Source organism: Microtus oregoni, unplaced genomic scaffold (genome assembly GCF_018167655.1).
Source record: "Microtus oregoni isolate MIOR12 unplaced genomic scaffold, Mior012 000003F_ref0000135, whole genome shotgun sequence".
Lineage (NCBI taxonomy): Eukaryota > Metazoa > Chordata > Mammalia > Rodentia > Cricetidae > Microtus > Microtus oregoni.
Window position 1 is genome coordinate 12837038 of NW_024543062.1, and position 23325 is coordinate 12860362.

Below are 23325 nucleotides of genomic sequence, written 5' to 3' on the forward strand. Positions count from 1 at the left end.
CACACACACATGTACTCACTCATAAGTGGTTTTTAAATATAAAGCAAAGAAAATCAGCCTACAAATCACAATCCCAGAGAATCTAGACAACAATGAGGACCCTAAGAGATACTTACATAGATCTAATCTACATGGGAAATACAAAAAGAGAAGACCTCCTGAGTAAATTGAGAGCATGGGGACCTTGGGAGAGGGTTGAAGGGGAGGGGAGAGGCAGGGAGGGGAACAGAGAAAAATCTAGAGCTTAATAAAAAGACAAAAAAGAAAAAAATTGACCCCCCCCACTTAAGATTCTGTGATGATTTGAATAAGATGTCCCCCTTAAGTCTCCAACATGTGAACATTTGATCCCCAGTTGGTGGCTATTAGGGGAGGCTCAAGAGGAGTGGCCTTCCTAGAAGCAGGATGTCACTGAGGGTAAGTTTTGAGGTTTCGAAGGCTCATGCTATTTCCAGCTCTCTCCACTTGCTGTTTTGTGGTTCCAGATGTGAGCTCTCTCAGCTCTCTGCTCCAACCTCCTCTACCTGCTACCTCTGATGTGCCAACATGGACTCTAACCCTCTAGAATCATAAGCCTTAAGTAAACTCTTTGTTTTCCGAGTCGCCTTGGTCATGACGCTTTACCACAGCCATAGAGAGATAACTAATGCAGATCCCTTCCCTACCAACCATCTCTGTTTACGTAAAGGACTGTTTATTGATAACTGACTAGTTATGGAAAGGAGATACGTTGTTTTGGAGAAGAGATCTGAGACTGTGTTGGTACACGTTACGCCTGGCACACTCCAGGATGGCTTCTGGGCTGTTTGCTATTTGTGTGGAGTGTTTTCCATTCCCCATGCTAGTGTCTTAGATTTAGTATCACCTCTAGTTCCCTTTCTGTTGCTGAGATAAAACACCCTGGCCAAAAGCAACTTGGGGGAGGAAAGGGTTACAGCCCATTGCTGTAGGGACTTAAGGCATCACATCCGCAGTCAAGAGCAGTGAGAGAATAAATACATGATCTTTGCTTGCTCTCTGTTGGTCTTTCTCCTCTCTTAAACTGTCTGGGTCTCCCTACGTAGGAAATGGTAACTGCTCAGACCATGAGACTTGATGTCTCTGTAGTCTGAATGGTGAAGGCCTAGGGGATTCCTAGAGAGCCACATTAGAAGGCTGAAGAAGCTGATGTCAGGGAAGGGTGGCTGCTGCCGCAGTGGCCTGGCATAGATGCACTTGCTAACAAGGCATGAAGGAAGGTAAACAGTGATGCTTTCCCATCAGAGTTCTCTATATCTGGGCTGCTGTAGAAGGGGAAGCCTGCTCTGGAGAAGCGTCTGCCCACAGAATGTCTCTTAGTTGATCCCAGATCCAATCAAGTTGATATCAATGAACTCCATACTGGAGAACAACCAGACTCCACTGCTCATGGGTAGAGACGGCTCAATACAGAGAGTGCTCTGTCTTTCCTTCTTGCCTGCAAGGACTGGAGGCTGTTAAAATAACAGACCTGCACTGGGGACGTGGCTCGGTTGGTAGAATGCTTGCCCAGCATGCCCACAGCCCTGGGTACCATTCTCAGCACTACACAAACTAGCTGTGGCGGTGCACACCTCTAATCCTAAGCGCTTGAGAGGTAGAGGCGGGAAGGTCGAACATTCAAGGTCAACTCTGGCCACCCCGAGTGGCAGGAGACCCTGTATCAAAATTAATATAAAAATTAAAAATGAAGTCAAACAAGACCAAAGAAGTAAGCATGCGGAGCAGCTAGGCGTGAGCTCTGTGGGCTCTCATCTTCAGGATGGAGAGTAATGGACTGAGATGGAGCAGCTGCCAGACTCCCAGGCTGAGCATGCAAGAAGAAGTCCTGAGAGGCCCTCATTCCTTGGATCACCACCCAGTCAATGAGATGGCTTCCGCCAACAGCTCATGAGCCTATCAATGAATGGCCATTCATATCCCTCCTGTGTCCCTCAGCAGTGGATTTATGGAGCCATAGCAAAAATAGGACCATGTGATCCATGAATCCCTGAACATTTTCTTCAGGAGGCAGGGATGTATATCGTAAGAAAACTTTATTTTCTTCTGAAAATTGTCAGTGTGATTCATGCGGCCTGACACAGCCCAAGCTGTTCAGCATAAAGAAACAGACGTAGCTCGCCCTTCCTCCCCGGCGTGTCCCTCCCACTCCATCCCTTCATCTTATTTGCTTTGTTCAAGTCCTCCACTCTTCCTTCTATGCCCCATGCCATCTCCCAGAGGCAGGATGAGTTGGATCTTTGTACTCCTTGTGTGCATGTACGTGTGTGCGTGTGTGCATTCACGTGTGCAAGCAGAGGCCAGAGAACAACTTCAGCTATTATTTCTAGGGTGTTGTCTGTCTTGTTTATTTTATTTCCTATTTAATTTTAAAGTTTCATTATGTGAGTGCATGTTTTTGTCTGCATGGATGCCTGTGCACCACATGCATGCCTGAAGCTCATGAAGACCAGAAAGGGTTCAGATTCCATAGAAATAGAGCTACAGACAATTCTAAATTTACATGGGGGTGCTGGTAATCGAACCTGGCTCTTTTGTAGGAGCAGCCAGTGCTATTGAGGCATCTCTCCGGTGTGTATAGGGTATACTTGTGTGTGTGTGTGTGTGTGTGTGTGTGTGTATATATTGTTCGGATGTGTGTGGGTTCATGTGTGTATGGTTGCACATGTATGTGCATACGTGTGGAGGCCTGCTGTCAGGAATCATCCTTCCTCACTCTTCTACCTTATTCACTTTGGCAGGGTCTCTCAATCAATCCCAGAGCTTGCCGATTCAGCTAGTCTCTCTTGCCTACTTACTCTGGGGATTCTCTGTCTTTGCCATTTGTGCCTGGAATTACAGGTGCACTGCCACACCCAGCAGGCATTTACATGGATTCTGGTCCTCAGGCTTGTACTGCAAGCGAGCACCTTCCTAGCCCTTAGTTAGTCCGTTAGTTTGTTTTTCAAACACAGTTTCTTACTAGCTGGAGCTCACCAAGTAGGTAGTTTGAATAGTCGGTGAACCCCAGGGAACTTTCTGCCTCTGCTTCCCAGCACTGGGATTATAAGCATGGACCACCACACCAACCTTTTTTTTTTTCTTTATGTGGGTTCTGGAGATGGGAGTCAGGTCCTCATGTCTGCATGGCAAGGACTTTACCAATTAAGCCATCTACCCACAAACGGTGGGTTTGTTTTTTTTTAAATAAACCTCTCAAGACATTAGTCTGTGGGGACATTTTAGATTCCAGCTATAACAGCACAGAAGCATGGATGCGGTGCAGGTGGATGTATTCCCAATATAGGTATTTTCTTTTTCCTTTGGGGTGATAAATTTGGATGTTGTAGGCTGGATCTTTTAACTCTTCATTGCTTGGGTTTATTTCACAATTCTTAGAAAAGAAGACTAAAGGAAGGCCAGACACATAGCACAGTTGGTAAAGTGCTCTTACTGTACACCAAGCCCTAGCTGCACCCCCACAGCATATAATCTGGGTCTGGTGGTACACAGCTGTCGTCATAGCACCAGGGAGTGAAGACAGGAGGAAGACCAGTAATGCAATGTTATCCTCGGCTCCATGGTGAGTCTGAGACCAGCCTGGGATACCAGAGGCCTTGTTGAAGAGAGAGAGAGAGAGACAGACAGACAGACAGACAGACAGAAAGACAGAAAGACAGAGAGGGTGCTAAGGGAGAGTGATGGTTTCTTGCCTTGTCGAAACCTGGTGAGAAACTGGCTAAAATCTTCTGTGTTCAGCCACATCTTGTGTGCATTCGTTTTCTATTAATTTTTTTAAAGTTTCATTTCATATGTATGCGTTTGTGTTCCTGAGGGCCTGTATGTGAGCCACATGAATGCAGGTGTCCATGGAAGCTAAGAGATGGCATCAGATCCCCCCTTGAACTGGAGTCGCGGACACTTGGGAGTAGCTCCGTGTGGTTCTGGGAACCAGAACCTTGGTCCTCAGCAAGAGCAGTGCCTTTAACCTCTGAGCCATCTCTGCAGCCTCTCGAGTGCTGGCCTGCTTTCTCTGACAGCCTTCCTGTTCTCCCTTCCCCAGGTGCAAGGAGCTCAAATACTCCAAGGAGTTGCCCCAGATATCCATCATCTTCATCTTCGTGAATGAGGCCCTGTCTGTGATCCTGCGGTCAGTCCACAGTGCTGTCAATCACACCCCCACACACCTGCTGAAAGAGATCATCCTGGTGGATGACAACAGCGACGAAGGTACGGGGGAGGACAGTCTGCCTGCAGGACTCCCTGCCAGCAGGAAAGAAATGCCACTTCGGTTCCCAAGGGAACCATGCTGGTGTCCATGTCTCTTGCTCCCTGGAGCATATGAGAGGAAGGGAGAGTCTTGGCAAATACGGATACATGACTGTTTGGGCCCTCAGTGGATCTATGCTTGCTGATTTTAACTGTCTGCTTGATACAACCTAGAATTACCTGAGAAGAGAGTCTATTATCTAGAAAGGTTGGCGCATGGGTATATGTATGGGGGATTGTCTTGTTTGTTAGTTAATTAGGAGGGACCAGCCCATTGTGGGTGGCACCATTCCCTAAGAAAAGGATCGTGAACTATATAAGCCAGGAAAAAAGGTCAAATGAAAACAATCGAACAAGGTCCATCTGCTTCCTCTCTTGACTGCGGGTAGGATGTGACTAGTCCTCTAATCTTGAATAGGAAGCTAAATAAACTTTCTTCTTCTAAAATGCTTTTTGATCTTTAAGGTATTTTATCATAGCAGCAACAACAACATGGAGCTAGAACAGGCTCTTATAAAATTACTAGGTGGATGTCCAGGAGAAATATTAGTAGGTAGAGTGCCTTCCCCACAGGCGTGAAGACCTTATTTTGATTTCTCAGAGTCTGTGTTTTTAAAAAGCCACGTATGGCATGTTGACACTGCGGAGGCAGTGACAGGAAGGTCTCTGGGGCTCAATGTCCACCCAGCCTCACCCAATCAGTGAGCGCTAAGGCAGTAAGAGACCCTGTCTCAAAAAACAGTGTCCAGCTCCTGAGGAATGATACCCGAGGTTGTCCTATGGCCTCCACACACATCCACATATGTGTGCAAGTGCATTTGTGCACATACAACAAGTGCACACACACACACATGAAAAATTAAATAAATGGATAAATAAAGTTACTGGAGTTGATCATGATTGCCCATGATACCTCTAATCCTAGCACTTGGGAGGCTGAGGGAGGAGGATCATGTGTTTTAGACTAAGCTGGGCTAAATGGCAAGTTTTTCTCAGCCTGGGCTACGTAGTGAGACCTTACCTAAAGAACAAAAGAAAACCAACCAAACAAGAGTGAGTCCCTCAGCTTGGATCTATTAATTTCCCTTTCATGTCACCAAAACAACACAAAGAGGAAGGTCTAAATTCTTCCGACTCCACCTTTTCCAACAACAACAACAAAATTGTCCTTAGAACCGGTGAGATGGTTCAGTGTTTGCTGTGAAAAGTTGAAGACCTGAGTTTGATCCCTAGATTCTGCCTGTATGTGAGGCTTGCTGGTGTGCACCCATAATCCCAGGGCTGGTGGAGGCAGGAGAGGGCCTGGAGCTTGCTGACCAGTTAGCCTAGCTGAATTGGTTGAGCTTCCAGTTCAGTGAGAGGTGAGGTCACAAATGAACAGCCCCTCCCCTGTGTATGTGTGTGTGTGTCTGTGTGTGTGTCTGTGTGACTCTGTGTGACTGTGTGTGTGGTTCTGTGTGACAGTGTGTGTGTGGGGTGTGTGTGTGTGTGTGTGTGTGTGTGTGTTAATGTTAAGAACACATTTTGTTTTAGAATTCCCCTATTGGGTCACTGAGCCTAAAATGGTGGCAAGCGAAAATGAGCTGTGTCAGGTCAAAAGACCTTTTGAATTCAGCGCACCTAGAGACAGTGTGTCAATTAAAATAGAAGGCAAGCAGGAATTTTGGTATGATTACAAAATTCCTAGGATATCCTGAGACAACATTATACAAAAGTACATTGACCAGGTGTGCAGACATAGGCACTGATAATCATGCTCTTGTATCTGCTCACAATGTGCTCACCACAGGGAGAAATCCCTCTGAGCTCAGGACAGACATGACAAGTGCAGAGTGAGCCTGTCGAAGGCCCAGGAGGCTAATCTTCCAAGTGTTCATAGGATTAGGGGTACCTAAGCCTCTTGCACTGAGTAGAGAGATTACCCCACAAGGTGCTCTAGGGTTTGAAAGAAGATGAGCTCTCTTTGGTCTTTTTTGTAGCCTGATCTCCAGGAGACCGGGTCTGGATCAGCCCAGAAGCAGGGAGTTTCCCTCAGGGACACTTCAGAACTGCTGGATGATCCCCAAAGACTTGGTGAGCCGTGCTCCTGGGCTCAGTAATCTGTTTCCTCTGGGTCATCATTCAGTGCATATGAGTTGATCACTGACTAGATTTTAGTACTATAGTTTTTCTCCCTTTACCCTTTCCTTCCCTCCCTCCCTCCCTCTCCTTTTTCTTCCCTCATTCCCTTCTTCCCTCCCTCCCTCTTCCTCCCTCCCTCCTTCCCTCCTTCCCTCCCTCTCTCCCTCCCTCCCTCCCTTCCTTCCTTGATAAGGTCTCATGTAGCCCAGGCTTTCCTCAAACTATGTAGCTGAGGATGACCTTGAACCACGGATCCTCTTGCTTCTACCTCCCAAGTCTTGGGATGACAGGCATATGCCAGTATAACCAGTATAGGAAATTTTATGTCTCATAGTCGTGGTGATAATTTTGTGGGTGAGCATGGGAATCGCATTTTAGAATCCCTGGATGAAATAACGAGTCCTTGTGCCTGTTTCTGAAGGTGCTGTTTAGGGTGGCCTAGATAAAGCTAGTGGAGGGGCTGGTATAATGTCGTAGTGGTAAAGAGCACTTGCTGCTCTTCCAGAGGACTTGAGCTCAGTTCCAGGGGATCTGATGCCCTCTTCTGGCCTCTATGTGCACCTGCACTCATGTGCACATACCCACATGCAGACATGCACATAATTAAAAAAACAAAATAAATTTTTGTACTAACAAATAATCATTACTAGAAAATAAAGAAAGGAGAAAAGTGTTTGATTGAGTCAGACAATAAGGTTAAGTCCTGTTTATTATCCTTTATTGGCCTCAGTGACTCAGGGGACCAGAATTGACTATATGAATACCATTTCTTTCTTATCATTTCTGGCTTCTAGTCTCCATATTTTCTCCACTCTACAAACACATTTTTCCTTTCACAGAATTCAGTGCCCTCTCTGTTGTGTTTGTTTTACTGAGACATTCTTCATATATGCTGTTATGTAGATGCCGTATATTTAATAACCCTATACACTATAATAACAATGCTAAATTCCAGCTGAGCGTCAGTTGTGTGCGTGTGCTTGCTTAGAATCTGAGATAATGATATTTTCAAATGTCCCACAATGACTGCTTCTTTGTCATGGCTCCTGAATAGTGTCTGTTTTTAGCTGTTGTTTGGTAGCTGCAGGTCTGTACCCATGGGCCTTCTATGTCCACCATAATTTTAGTTTTCACCATTATAGAATGTTCTCTTGACCTTAGAAGCATTTTTTTTCACTTCAAGTTTAGTTCTTCAAGATTCATGGTGTTAATCTCATTTAGCATCTGTTCAAATTTGATTAAAACATTCTCTGTTTCTTCCAGACTAATAATTGTTTTCTGATATTAAAGTAATAAATATTCTTTGTAAGGAAATGGAGACATATCAAAAAGCAAATATAACTGAAAAAACAGACACTAACCAGAGATGAACTCATTCAAACTTTCTTCCTTTAAAGTGTCGGCTTTATGTAGGTGAGATCTGATCATGCAAACCAGTTAATATTCTGCTTTTTTCACTTACCTCCCTGTGGTGTTAAGTGTAATCACTTCTGTTTTTATTATAAATGTGTCTACAGACATCATTGTAAGGAGGTCTGAGCGGTCCATCATGAAGTTAGCTGGTCTCAGGCAGTAGGGCAAATAAGGACGGGGATACGCAGTCCATGTTAAAGTGTTTATTTTTTTTAAAAAAAATTTATTTCCTTTATGTCTATGGATGTTTCCACTGCATGCATGTCTATGCACCATGCTTGTACCTCAGGCCTCAGAGGCTAGAAGAGGGCATCAGATCCCCTAGAACTGTATTACAGATGGTTATGAGCCACCATGAGGGCCCTGGGAATTGAATTCAGGTCCTCTGGAAGAGTGGCCAGTGCTCATTACTGCTGAGCCATCTCTCCAACCCTGATTTAAAATTTTTAATTATATTTAATTTTTCTAGAGGTGGCACACACACATGATAATGTGTATTTGAAGTCAGAGGAAACCTATGAAACTGGTTCTCTCCTCCCCTCCTGGAACTCCCAGGGATGGAACTCGGGTTGTCAGGCCTGCCGGAAGGTGCCTTTACCTGATGGCCTATCTCTCCAGCCCAGACTGTTTTATTTTTATGTGAGGTCATTCTTCATTCAGGATGCAGACTGACACTGTGTATTAACCTTCAATGGCTTTGTTCATCTTTTTGAGAAATTGACAGACTCCCTTACCCCATATCTGCGGTATGTTAAGTTCGAGTTGTGTGCAATTCCTGTGCTTGATCTATCACACCAAATCACTCAAGCAAAACTAGTCAATGCTTTCTCCTCGTCAGATCCAGTTTCTGCTCCCTGACCTCATAGTATTTGTTAGTGAGAGCATATGCCTCCTTAAAATAGTTCTCTTGATACCTCCACACCATTCTGATTCCATATCAAACATTCATTAGCCATACCAAGGGAATAAGATCTAGGAGAGGCCTACGGAAGACTCCAGGAACAAGAGAAACTGAGGAAGGAGGATAGCAAGTTTAAGGCCTGAATACATTACTGAGCTGATAATCAGCCTAGGCAACATAGTTTTAAAATTTTTATAAAGCATAAAAGATTTTGGAATACAGATAAGCAGTAGAACACCTGCTAGAACCCCCCAGTGAGGGGCTGGGGTGTGCTCAGTGGTAGAGCACCTGCCTAAAATCCCCCAGTGAGGGGCTGGGGTGTGCTCAGTGGTAGAGCACCTGCCTAGAATCCCCCAGTGAGGGGCTGGGGTGTGGATCAGTGGTAGAGCCCCTGCCTAGAATCCCCCAGTGAGGGGCTGGGGTGTGGATCAGTGGTAGAGCACCTTCCTGAAATCCCTCAGTGAGGGGCTGGGGTGTGGCTCAGTGGTAGAGCACCTGCCTAGAAGCCCCCAGTGAGGATGGGGGTGTGCTCAGTGCTAGACAGAGAGAATTGGAGGAGACACCTAGAAGTGACACCTAAGTAAGTTTACAGGAAGTTCCAAATACTTGGCCATAGAGTTGATCTCTGTACCACTGTCATTTGGAGCTCCTTCCCCTGTCCTTCTGGAAGTTTCCTTCCTCCTCTCCAATGCTTCACCCCATGCCTTTATTCTTCTCCTTTAGCATGCTTATACATGTAAAGCACCACCTCTAGAAGCTTCCTGAGAAAAAGACTTCAAGGTAGAGAAAATCATTTGAGATGCAGGCTGAAGATGGCATTCTCCCTGTCTTCTGTATGATAGGTGACACAGTAGAGTTAAATGTCACTTTAAGAATTTTGGTGGCTTTGCTCTGGTATTTTCCTTCTGCCGTGTGTGTGTGTGTGTGTGTGTGTGTTTTAAAGAGGAATCAAAGACATTTTAATCCCTGATCTTTTGCATGCCTCCCCCCCTTCTTCCTCTCTGGAAGCTTGTAGAATCATTTTCTTCCTAGATGTTTGAATGTTACACACATGAACTGGTACAGGTCAGGTTTAATCCAGAAGACTGGCCCCAGTATAACTTTAGGTTACTTTTTCTTGTCCATTTTTCATGTATGCTTACCACACACACACACACACACACACACACACACACACACACACACGCTACTTGAGTTTTGTTAGCTTGACACAAACCTAGGCATATCTGGGAAGAAAGTATCTTACCAAGGAAAAATGCCTCTGTAAGATGTTTTCCTAATTAGTGATTGATGGGGAGAGTCCACTGTGGGCGGTGCCACCCCCAGGCTGCTGGTCCTGGATGGTATAAGAAAGCAGGCTCAGCAAGCATGAGAAGCAAGCCAGTAAGCAGCACTCCTCCAAGGCCTCTGCTCCAGTTCCTGCCTCCACATTCCTGCTTCCAGGTTCCTGCCTCCAGAGTCCCTTCACAAGAGCTGTAAGCTGAAATAAGCTGTGTTTCTTTTGAACAGATTGTTTTATCAGATCCATAGAAACTCTAAGGCAGTACATATGTAATGTGTGTGCGCATGCACATGCGTGCGCATGCATGTATAGGCTCAGGATTGCTGTGAGGGATCACCCTCCATTACCCTCACCTTATTCACTGAGGCAGGGTCTCTCTGTCAAACCCAAAGCTAGGCTGGTCAGTATGTCTTGTCTCCTTAGTTAGTTTACTTCAGGGATCACCTGCCTCTGCCTTTCGGTGTCAAATTGCAGGTGGGCTACCAGGGCCACCATGTTGAGCTTCTGGGGAGCCCAACTCTGCTCTTCATGGGTGTGTGGTGAACACTTTAACTTTTTTTTTTTTTTTTGGTTTTTCGAGACAGGGTTTCTCTGTGGTTTTGGAGCCTGTCCTGGAACTAGCTCTTGTAGACCAGGCTGGTCTCGAACTCACAGAGATCCGCCTGCCTCTGCCTCCCGAGTGCTGGGATTAAAGGCGTGCGCCACCACTGCCCGGCAACACTTTAACTTTTTAAAAACCAGTCTCCAGATTTAAAAGAAATAACAATCAATTTTATTTTCATTTTTTTTTTGTGTGTGTGTGTGTGTGTGTGTGTGTGTGTGCATGTATGTCCACATTGTAGGGACCTTGCAGGTAGTCACCAGGGCCACCATATTGAGCTTCTGGGAAGCCCAACTCTGCTTTGCATGGGTGTGTGGCAAGCAATTTAAATTTTTAAAGGCCAGTCTCCAGATTTAAAAAAAATCAATTTTATTTTCATTTGTTTGTATGTGTGTGTGCAGGCATGTATGCCCACACTGTAGGGACCCCTCGTAGGCCCGAGAAAAGCTTTGGATGCCTATGGACTGAAGGTATAGGCAGTAATGAACAGCCCGTTGAGGGTGTTGCAAACTTAGGTCCTCTGAAAGAGCAGCAAGGGCCCTTAACCACTGAATCAGCTCTCCAGCCCCTACTTCTTTTCCCCCCTCAGACAGGGTTTTATCCTGTACTCCAGGAAACCCTCATACTCATAGTGATCTTCCTGTCTCTCAAGCGCTGGAATTACAGGAATGTTGACTGTATCTGGGTTGATTGTTTTGGTTTTGAGGATTCTCACTCTGAAACTCAGTCTGGCCTGGAACACCTGGCCTCCTGTCTCTGCCTTCTGAGCACTGTGACACAGGTGTCCATCAGCACACCTAATTGGGTCACTTGTGTGTTTTCACTAATATGTATTAACTGTATGGAGGAATGGGTTTCGTCATACCATTTTCATACATGTAAATAATATACTTTGGTGACAGTCACTGTCCTAGGACTCTTCTCATCTCCCCCTCTCCTCCTTTGCCCTCCCAACACCCCTGGGACTCCCCCCTCTACTTGTGTCTTTCCCCTTCTTATCAGTTCCACATATGAGTGATTACACCTTATCCTGGTCAGTTTGAATTCTCAACTCAACCCAGCCCATGAGCCTCCGACGGGAGAACCTCAAGGGACAGAGAGCCCAGGTCAGACTGGCCTGTGACCCTGTCTGTGGAACATCTGTTTTGGCTGTTAATTGCTGCACAAGGGCTCAGCCCATGAGGAGAGGCACAGTCTGTAGCAGGTGCTCCTGGACGATATAAGAAAAGTAGCTATGCACAAGCCGTGGCGTGAGTCAGCACAGTGTTCCTCCAAGGTTACTTCAGGTTCATCTCTTGAATTCCCTCCCAGGATCCCTCAACAGCGAACTGTGACCTGGAAGTATAAGGCAAGCTCCTTCCTCCTCAGGATTTTTTTTAGTCAGAATGTCTTATTACAGCAACACATAGCAAACCAGAATACTCTCTCCTTATGTGTTCTTCCAAATCTCCCTTTGCTTCAGCCTTGGATGGCTTAGCTCATAGGTTCTCAACCTGTGGGTCATGACCTCCTTAGGGGTCACATATGAGGTATATTGCATAGCAGATATTTACATTATTGTTCATAATGGTAGCAAAATTACAGTTATGAAGTAGCAATGAAAATAATTTGTATGGTTGGGGGGGTCACCACAACATGAGGAACTGTGTTAAAGGGTCGCAGCATTAGGAAGGATGAGAAGCACTAACTTAGCTCAACCCTCCAGTTTCCCCATCTTTACTTAGAAAAGTCCTTTTCCTCTGCTTCCTTTGCTTTTTCGTTCATTTTCTTTTTGTTCCCCTCTCTACCACTGTCTTAAACTTTTCCTGCTCTCATAACGTTAGTTCCCAGTAGTCTTCTTTTTTTAAATTCCCCAAAAGTTCCCTTCTATAAACATATTGTCTTGACTTAATGGAAGCGATATGTTTTCTTATTCCCTGCTGGATGGTAATACTGTGTGTGTGTGTGTGTGTGTGTGTGTGTGTGTGTTTGATTTTGCTTCCTGGACAGTCCTTTCCCACAAATGGCCTTTCTCTCTCTCATCTTTACTTTCTAATCTTCTGAGTGGGCAGCTTGCCACAGGTGTCTAAGATGTCCGTTGAGCCTCGTTTTCTACTCATTGTGACCCCTGAAATGACACTTGCACAACCAGAGTTGGGTGAGGGTGGAGATTACCAATTAATAAGCACCGAAGTACAGTGAAGGAGAGAGAAGTCATGGAGATGGCAGCGAGTGCTGTACAGCATTCTGTGCTGGTGAACTCAACACTTCAGACAACTAAACTATGAGCTTTCATGCTGTTTTATTGTAATTTTAATTTATTTTTTATTCTTTCTATGGTGCTGAGGATGAAATCTAAAATTTTGCTGTACTATGCCTTCAACTTCTCACAGGGAAGAGTCTAGACTAGTACTCTGCCCTGAGCCACACCCCAGCCCCTCACTGGGGGATTCTAGGCAGGTGCTCTACCACTGAGCCACACCCAGCCCCTCACTGGGGGATTCTAGGCAGGTGCTCTACCACTGAGCCACACCCAGGCCTTCACTGGGGGATTCTAGGCAGGGGCTCTACCACTGAGCCCCACCGTAGCCCCTCACTGGGGGATTCTAGATAGGAGCTCTACCACTGAGCCACACCCCAGCGCCTCACTGGGGGATTCTAGGCAGGGGTTCTATTGATGAGCTACTTCTCCAACCTTGATTGTTTTTGTTGTTTTGTTGAGACAGAATCTTATTATATAGCCCAGGCTGGCCTTGAGCTCATGTGTCTCTTGCCTCAGTTTCCCCAATGCTGGAGTTTATGGGTGTATCCTACTTTATCTAGTGATTATCACACATTTTATAAAGTTGATTAGACAGAATCATGGACTAAAAACCAAAACTGTGAACCAAAATAGAGCTTTTCTTTTCATGTGTATAAAAAAAAATATGCATTTTATTGCCAGAAAACTGACTAACACCCTATCTGCGACCAGGCATCATCTTGTGTGTTTCTGTGATCGGGTTGGTTATATAACTTGTCACTGACACTGTCTTTAGAACTAGCACACCTGGCGGTGGGTAGCCTCTCTTGTTCAGTTGTGTTCAAAAGTTGAAAGCAGTGTGGCTTGGGTTAAAAAACTTTTTTTTTTTTGAATGGAAGGTTCTACCCTCTGGTCTTCTAGAAAGGATTTTGGGAAAGCATCCACCTGGCATTGTTTGCTTTTCTTCTGGGTTTATAATTGCAGTGATAGAAGAAGTCTTATGTTTGGGGGAGATAGCATTCTCCCTGTGTGGGTGAGGCCCTGATTGACAGAGGCGGGAGATGCCCTGTTATCACACAGCTCCATGCTTGGCCAGGCACTCATCCTGTGAACATCACCTACCTTTCCTCCTGCCTAGAAAGAGCTTCCCTAATCATAAACGATTCTCGTTGTTGCCCCCCAGCCAGATCACTGCAGTTTGACAGCTCTTGCTCAGTGGCTGTGTCACCACGGTTAGGTGACACATTTGCATTTCCATACTTGTGCTTTTAGGCTACATGATGAAGGAAGCGGAAAGGACCATGTATATACGAGAGAGAGAGAGAGAGAGAGAGAGAGAGAGAGAGAGAGAGAGCCCTAGCCAAAGCCTTCTATGCCACCCGACTCTAAAAAGAAGAATAAGGGCTCAAGAGATGGCTCGGTGGTTAAGAGCACTTGCTGATCTTGCAGAGGAGCTGAATTTGAATGGCTCACAACTACCTGTAACTCCAGCTCTGGGGGATTTGACATTTTCTTCTGACCTTCATAGTCATCTGCACCCACTTGTATGCACCCACACACCCACCCATGCACATCCACACACACACACACACACACACACAGAGAGAGAGAGAGAGAGAGAGAGAGAGAGAGAGAGAGAGAGAGAAATGTTTTTTTTTTAAAAAGGTAAACTGGACAAATGCAGCAGTAACAAACATTATTTAATTTTGAAGCAAATATAAACTTAGATGAAATGATGCACTAAGTCCTTTCTGCCTCTACCTTAGTAATGTCTGCCGTTATATTCAGGACTTTCATTCACTCGAATTTGAGCTGAAGATCTCATCCTGACTTCAACTGCTCTGTGGCTGTTGTGTTTTATTTAGTTCTATTGTGGTTTTCATTTATTTGTTTTTCAATTTCTGAAGAGTAATCCCTGGGCTTTATGAAATCCATCACTGGAAGACTCTATGCCAGTGCTCCACTGCTGAGCAATGACCCCAGTCCCTCACTGGGGGATTCTAGGCAGGGGCTCTACCACTGAGCCACACCCCAGCCCCTCACTAGGGGGATTCTAGGCAGGGGCTCTACCACTGAGCCACACCCCAGCCCCTCACTAGGGGGATTCTAGGCAGGGGCTCTACCACTGAGCTGCACCCGAGCCCCTCACTGGGGGATTCTAGGCAGGTGCTCTACCACTGAGCCACACCCCAGCCCCTCACTGGGGGATTCTAGGCAGGTGCTCTACCACTGAGCCACACCCCAGCCCCTCACTGGGGGATCCTAGGCAGGGGCTCTACCACTGAGCCACACCCCAGCCCCTCACTAGGGGGATTCTAGGCAGGGGCTCTACCACTGAGCTGCACCCCAGCCCCTCACTGGTGGATTCTAGGCAGGTGGGCAGGTGCCATACTGGTGGGATGTGCACTGAACCCCTTACAGAGAGCTTCAGTTCCTTTGCTGCTCACTTCTGTTGCTGTTTGTTTCTGAGACAGGTCTCTAAGTTGTTAGTGCCTTGGTAAGAGATTAGACTGGATCTCCAGCGCACTCGGGGATGCACCAGTCTCCACCTTTCCTGGCCTAGGATTCCTATTAAACTTTCCTATTAAACATTACCATGGCCAGCATTTTTTTTTAATGTAGATTCTGGAGAATTGGTCCTGATACTTGTAGAGCAGTGGTTCTCAACCTGTGGGTCATGACTCCCAAAGACCATCAGAACATACAACTATTTACACTGTGATTCATAACAGTAGCAAAGTTAAAGTTATAAAGTAGCAATGAAGACAAGTGGGGGTCCCCACAACATGATGAACTGTATCAAAGGGTCGCAGCAATGAGAAGGGTTGAGAACCATTGTTGGAGAGTAATTATTATCCTAACAGAGTTGAGCCCAACCCCCACCCTCCCACCCTCCCACCCGCCCACCCCTCACCCCCCCACCCCCGCATCTCTGTTACATATCTTTCTGTGTTTCCCTTCGTTAGAAGAGATGTGTCCATTTCTACAAGCCGTTTATGGAACACCTGTGCACCACTTCAGCGTGGGCATTTCCTAAAAACTCACTGGGCATTTTGCATAGGACTTTCACTAAGAGCCCAGACCCTCTAACACCAGAAAAGGGGAACTGGTCACATGACTTACTTTAGTTATTCCATCCTGGACTGTCAAGTGCATTTAAAAAAAACTCAAGGAAGAAGCAGCCTGGTGCTGAGACACCTCCCTGTGGTCTCGGGAGCTTTTCCTGTCTTTGATTTGTTCTGCTTTCACTCCTTAATGATGGCAACTCCTGCTATTTCAAGGGGAGAGGTTTGCTGGCTTCAGAGCCTTCAGAATCAATATCACAGTAAATAAGAAACATAATGAAAGAAAAACACACTCCAGCCTGTAGACAAATTTTATCGCTTAAGTTCATATGTTGTTAGGGTCGGCTGCAGACACCAGATTTTTGACTGCGTGTGTGTGTGTGTGTGTGTGTGTGTGTGTGTGTGAATGTATAGGTCAGAGGACTGGCTCAGATAAGATACTATTCCTCAGGGGCAAACTACTTTTTTCTTTCTTTCTTTCTTTCTTTCTTTCCTTTTTCCTTCCTTCCTTTCTTTTTTCTTGCTTTTCCTTCCTTCCTTTCTTTTTTTGGGGATAGTATTTGCTGCTCATCTGGAACTAGTAAACCTTGTAGATCTGCCTGTTTTGGCCTCCCAAGCACTAGGATTACAAGTTTGTTCTGAACATTTTTTTCTTTAAAAAAAAAAATGACTTCTGGGGGTTGAATTTAGGTCCTCATGACTGTATGGCAGGCACTTTACTCACTGAGAGGTCTCCAGACCTTGACTGTTTTTGTGTGGATAGAGTGGCAAATGCCATCTTAATTTGTGATAGCCACTTGTAGACGGAATGAGGCTTCCTTGTCAGTTTTTGTAACTTGTACTTATCTACTACTTTTTTTAAAAAAAATAAACATGTTTATTTATTTGTGGGCATGCATGCTGCAGAACATGCGTGGCAATCAGAGAACAATTGGGTGGGTCAGTTTCCTCACATGGGTGTCAGGTTATTAATCTTGGGAGCAAGTGCCTTTATGCACTGAACCATCTCACTGGCACCCAAGAGGAAATTCTGAATGGTAGAAGCAGAAAGTGGGAATTTTTTGACAATGGAGTTCAAAGCCACAGAGGTTTTCCTTTACCCAGCATCCCTCTTCATGGAATCACCACTCGGAGTAATGGATTGAGTTTAGCCCTTTGGTATTCTGGACCTCGTGTCTCTTCTACGTCTTCCGTGCCTTTGGATTTCTTATTTCTTTTATCTCACCATATAGCATTGCCTGTAAATGCTTTCATATGCCACAAAAAAAAAAACATTCCTTTTAAACCTTCTCCAGTCTTTTCTGAAACTTCTGACTCTTGCCTCTCCCCCACTCCCTTTTATTCCAACCCTTTGCTTCGTAGTCAACAAGTACATTATTTAAGATGGTAAAGCTGGGGGATGCTCAGAGAATAAAATATGTGAGATACCCTTCTTCTGTGTTATTACATTCCACATGTGTGTGTTGTGTTATGCATGCAGGTATATATATATATATATATATATATATGTATATATATATATATATGTGTGTGTGTGTGTGTGTGTGTGTGTGTTCATGTGTATATAGGCACACTTGTGTGTACATGTTCATACATACATATGTGTGTGGGGGGGTAAGAGCTGATTTATTATGTGCCTTCCTTGATCATTCTCCTCTTTATTTACTGAGGCAGGGTCTCTCACTGAACCCAGACTCACCAACTCCAGCTAGTCTGACTAGCTAGCTTGCCTCAGACATCCCTTGTCTCTGCCTCCCAAGCACTGCATTACAGGTAGCTACCATACATACCTGGTTTTTACGTGGGTTCTGAGACTCTAAATTCCAGTCTTCCAGTTTGCACACAGCAAGCATTTTATCTGCTAAGCTGTCTCCACAGTCCAATATCAAGGAGTCATTCCTGTGTGTGTCCTTGCTCTGGATCTACTTTGATTCTGAGATTTCAGAGATGGACACGTCCAGGTCTCAGCAATGGGACTATCATAAGACTTTTGGGTCAGTGTGTGGGTGCACCCCTCGCGGTCCTGAGTTCCTTGCTCGTGCTCTCTCTCCTTCTGCTCCTGATTTGGACCTTGGGGTTTCAGTCCAGTGCTCCAATGTTGGGACTCTGTCTCTGTCTCCTTTCATTGCCTGATGAGCGTTAATATCCAGGAGGATGACTATATGTTTTTCTTTGGGTTCACCTTCTTATTTAGCTTCTCTAGGATCACGAATTATAGGCTCAATGTCCTTTATTAATGGCTAAAAACCAATTATGAGTGAGTACATCCCATGTTCCTCTTTTTGGGTCTGGCTTACCTCACTCAGGATGGGGATGTTCTATCAGGAACTCACCAAGGCCAGCTGGACTGTGTCTGATAAAGCATGGGATAAAACCAGACTCGCTGAACATAGTGGACAATGAGGACTGCTGAGAAGTCAAGAACAATAACACTGGGTTTTGTTCCTACTGCACATACTGGCTTTGTGGGAGCCTAGGCTGTTTGGATGCTCACCTTACTAGACCTGGAAGGAGGTGGGAGGTCCTTGGACTCCCCACAGGGCAGGGAACCCTGACTGTTCTTCGGGCTGATGAGGGAGGGGGAGTTGATTGGGGGAGGGGGAGGGAAATGGGAGGTGGTGATGGGGAGGAGACAGAAATCTTTAATAAATAATAATAAATAAAATAAAATAAAAACAAGACTTTTGTGACATCACGACTCATCCAGTTTGGTGATTGTGAGGTTCCTCTTCATTGCCAACTTGAACGTATTGCTCCCCACTGTTCCCCTTTCTCTACTTCTGTATCCACTACAATGTGAACAGGCAGCCTCATGCTCCTCCTGCCATACCCTCCCTACCGTGAAAGAATAAATCCTTTTAAACTGTGGGCCAAAATAAAGCCCTCTTCTTGTAAGGCCTTGGTCATAGATCTGAGAAGAGTAACTAACACAGTGGTGTTATCTAAACCCCACAGTGTTCCCTCGATACCCCCAAACTCGTGAGCCATCTTGATTAGCCTATGTGCCACTAGTACAAGAAGCATTGGCTGCTGTCAGCAGAAGGCAACCCAGAAGGGTCAATAGCCACTTCCAATCCAGAACATGAACCTGCACTCCTGGCCAGCATCCTATGAGTGATGGAGACCCCTGTAGATAGAGGCTGCACTTTTGTTTCCCAGCCACCCAGACCCGAATAATTACACAAAACTTTATTAATTACAACATTGTTGGGCCAACAGCTCAGGCATATTCCTAGCTAGCTCTTACATCTTAAATTAATCCATTTATATTATTTTATATTTTACCACGAGGTTTGTGGTTTGTTACTTCACATCTTGCTTCTTGGCTACATGGCATCTACCTGACTCAGCCTTCTTTCTCCCTGCATTCAGTTTAATTTTCCCACCTAGCTATATTCTGCCATGCCATAGGCCAAAGCCACTTCTTTATTAACCAATGGTAATAAAACATCCATAGCATACATAGGGGATCCTACCTCAGACCCCATCCCTCTTCACCATCAGGATTTCAGGTTCCAAACGGGGTGCTGTGGTGGTTAGCTTTAGTTGTCAACTTTTACAACTTGAATCACTTGTGGGAGAGTCTTAGTGAAGGATTGTCCACACTGGCTGGGCTGTGGATATATCTGTAGGGGGGTAGTCTTGTTTTTTAAATATCTTATGTTTATTAAAACTTTATTGTAAAGAACTTGCAAATATAAAACTATCACACAATGAAATTGACAAGACCCAAAGTCTATACATCTCAAAGACAACAATGACAATAGCAAAACTTCCATATAGTTGGAATTCCCATTCTGAAGCTTTGGGACTTCACATTGGATTTGAAACTTCTAATATCGATTATATTTTTATGGTTATCCACCAAGAAAAAGAAACAAACAAAAAATGAAAAATCCATGACAGAGTTAAAACTAGAAAAACAATTCATTTTAATCTTCTTTCATGACTCAATACACATGCCCACCACATGTATTCAGCCCTTCCTTATCACCCAATATTTACCTGTACTTATTTCCTTTTATGCATGGTATATTATACATGTGGGGGATTGTCTTGGTTGTTAATTGATTTGGGAAGACCCAGCCCACAGTAGGTGGCACCATTCTCTAGGCAGGGGGTTTTTGAACTGCAAAAGAGTAGAGAAATAAAGTTTGGCATAGGTAGGCAAACAAGCATGCATTTCTGTCTGCTCTTGACTATGGATATGATGTGACTGGCTAGTTGAAGCAATGATAGACTGTAATCTGGATTGTGAGTTCAAGTAAATCTTTCTTCCTCTAGGTTTCTTGATGACAGCAACAGAAATATAACTAGGACAAAGGGCATGTATTTTTCCGGGTATTTTACACTCAGTCGCATTTGTTCTTCATATATCCCTAGGTGGGGAGCAAGACAGGACACACTGGTAATTTCTCCAAATATGCTGCAGAGCCTCTGAAAGGAGTGTGTCCTCAAGACAAATCTATGACAGGTGTCAGAAGGTTCCCATGAACAGAATCTTATAACTTCACAGGAGTAAGATGTGCGCAAATACATCACTTACAAATGTCATAAGCTTGGAAAGGTTACTGGCTCTTTCTTAGCCTCTTTGCACTGCTATGACAAAACCCTGGAGACTGGATAATTAATGGCAGTGTAGAATTTAGTCTTTGTGGTTTGGAGACCCAGGAAGTCCCAGGTCGAGGCACCAGCAGATCAGGTGTCTGGTGAAGGCCTGGTCTGTATTTGTGTCTTTACACGACAAAAAGGGATCAGCTAGTTTTTGTGGCTCTTTCGTAAGGGTATGATTCTGATTCATGAGCCACCCTGTTATACATTCGTCTCTCATCAAGGAAGATAACTTCTATCGCTGTTGTTACACCACTGGACCTTGAAACAGAGCCTTGTACATGATCAGCAAGAGCACAATAACTGGGCCACAACCCCAGGTCATCACTGGAGCAATTCAGCAGGTGATCAACCACTGAGCCACAACCTCAAACCCTCTCTGGAGAGTCTAGGCAAGAACACCACTGCTGAATCATGGCCCCAGCCCCTCACTGGGGGATTCTAGGCAGGTGTTCACTGGGGGATTCTAGGCAGGTGTTCTACCACTGAGCCACACCCCAGCCCCTCACTGAGGGATTCTAGGCAGGTGCTCTACCACTGAGCCACACCCCAGTCCCTCACTGGGGGATTCTAGGCAGGTGCTCTACCACAGAACTACATCCCAGCCCCTCACTGGGGGATTCTAGGCAGGTGCTCTACCACAGAACTACATCCCAGCCCCTCACTGGGGAATTCTATTTATTTTTCTACTTCTAAACTATATCCTTTGTCTCTTTTTAGATTTTTATTTTGAGACTTTGTCTCATTATGTAGCCTAGTCTGACCTTGAACTCACAATTCTCTTGTCAAGTACTGATCTTACAGACACATTCCACTATGCATGGGCAGGGGTTTAGTTCCCATCTTACGTCACTGGGGTGACACATACCCTCTCTGGACCTCCACTTCCTTATCTTTAAAGTGATGATCAGAACCCTTTTACTTAAACAGAGCTGCCAAGAAGGCAGGAAGAGTTGGAATAGGTAAAGTCATAGTCACCAATGGCCCTCAATAAAGTCTTGGGGTACATTAAATAAAGAATCATGGCTTGATAAAGTCTGTGAGACTTCTCATTAGATTATGAAAGGGGGTCTAATCTCATTGAATGGTATATTCTGGAGTCTTTCCTGATTAGCTGACATTTTTACTCAGCTTCATTAGAAATTTGGGAATATAAATATTTCATTAGTGATACATCCAAGCCAAGTGCTTGGGATGTTAAAAAAAAAAAAACAATGGTTATCAGGGTAGAAACTCTGTCTTTCCAAAGCCCCTCTCACCAGGCTTACAGTTTTGACTCCTCCTTGTTCGGGATACACTTCACAACCACTTATAGGTTTATGTATTCTATAAAGAAATTATCTTATTTTATTTTTAAATTATGTGTATGTCTGAGTGGGACATGTGCATATGTGAATATAAGTGCCTGTGGAGGCCAGAAGGGGGGGTCAGATCCCCTGGAACTGAAGTACAGGTGATTCTAAATGTCCTGACATGGAAATAAACTTGGATCCTCTGCAAGAGCAGTGTTCACTTTTAACCACGGAGCCATCTCTCCAGCCCATACTTTTGTAAAAGTATAAAAATAAGAGCTTTTGTTTCTTGTATAAAGAGGACTCTCCCCAAGTATATACATTTCAGTCCCACAAATCTGAATTTATTTATTTTAAAAGACAAAAACAAATCCTAATTTTTAAATATTCTTTCATTTATTTGTATATTTGTGTATGTGTGTGTAGGAGCTCTTGTGTGTCAGGATACATGTACAGGTGTGTAATCACGCATACAGGGGTGTAGAGGACAACTTTAGCTGTTCTTTAGGCATTGTTGGCCTTGATTTGTTTGTTTGTTTTTGAGACGGTATCTCCCACTGGCTTGGAACACACAATCCACCAGTCTCAACCTCCCTAGAAGTAGAATTATAAGCTATGATACTATGCATACCTGGCTTTAAAAAATACCAAAACCCATTATTTTTAATTGTGTGTTTGCATGTGCATGTGTGCTCGTGCGTGTGTGTACACACGAGAATGTGAGTGTTCTTGAAGTCCAGAGAAAGGTGCTGTATCTCCCAGAGCTGTGATTACAGGTAGTTTGCGAGCTGCCTTGTGTATTCTGGGAACCAACCCCTGGTCCTCTGTAAGAACTATACCTGCCCTTAAGCGCTGAGCCCTCTCTCCAGCCTCATGCCTGACTTTTTGATCCCCATGAGCTCTGGGCATCAAAATCAGTTCTTCAGGCTGTCACAGTAAGCACTCCACCCAGCAAGCCGTCTCCATTACCCCCAAACCCTAATTTTGAAAATAATATTTAGAAATGTTGCTATTGGTTTATCACAGAGGGGGATACATGGTGGCTAGAGGGGCTTTTAGCTTGGGTGGTCCACAAGGTGGCTGGAGGGAGGCTGTCCAGTGATAGAGAGCAAGGGGTGGCTTACTCTGATCCGGGTGGAGCAGGAAGCTGCGGAAGTAGAGCACCAGCCCTCACCTGCCTTGTTTTTCTCATCTTCTTCCGTTTTAAGCAGCCTGCATTGTGTGTGACTTTCCTAGACAGACACAACACATACATCTATTCACTCCAGAAAGAGAATACATAGCAGACCAAAATAACGATTCTACCAAAATCCAATTGGTAAATGAATGAGTTTTCTTGGTGTTATTAATTGGGTTTTCTAGGTGTTATTATTATTGGGTGACTGGTTACGTACAGGGCAGGGATGACGCAGGTGTAGCTGCATCACAACAAGCCCATCCCCAGAGGGATGGTGACTCGGGAAAGCTGAAGCCCCGGAGTTCTCTTGCATGGCTTGCTGGCGATCCAACGGTTCTCCTCCCAGCAGCTCAGCTAGTCCTCTCCTCTCCCAGT

The 23325-nt window shown here is 44.8% G+C and overlaps 1 protein-coding gene across 1 annotated transcript in view; it reads left to right on the plus strand.

Moving 5' to 3' along the window:
• Positions 1 to 23325, plus strand: part of Galnt17 (polypeptide N-acetylgalactosaminyltransferase 17) — a 431486-nt gene that overhangs the window by 199154 nt on the left and 209007 nt on the right. Inside the window, exon 3 of the mRNA XM_041648500.1 lies at positions 4061 to 4227. Coding sequence (XP_041504434.1) covers positions 4061 to 4227 — 167 coding nt within the window. The remainder of the gene's footprint in view (positions 1 to 4060; positions 4228 to 23325) is intronic.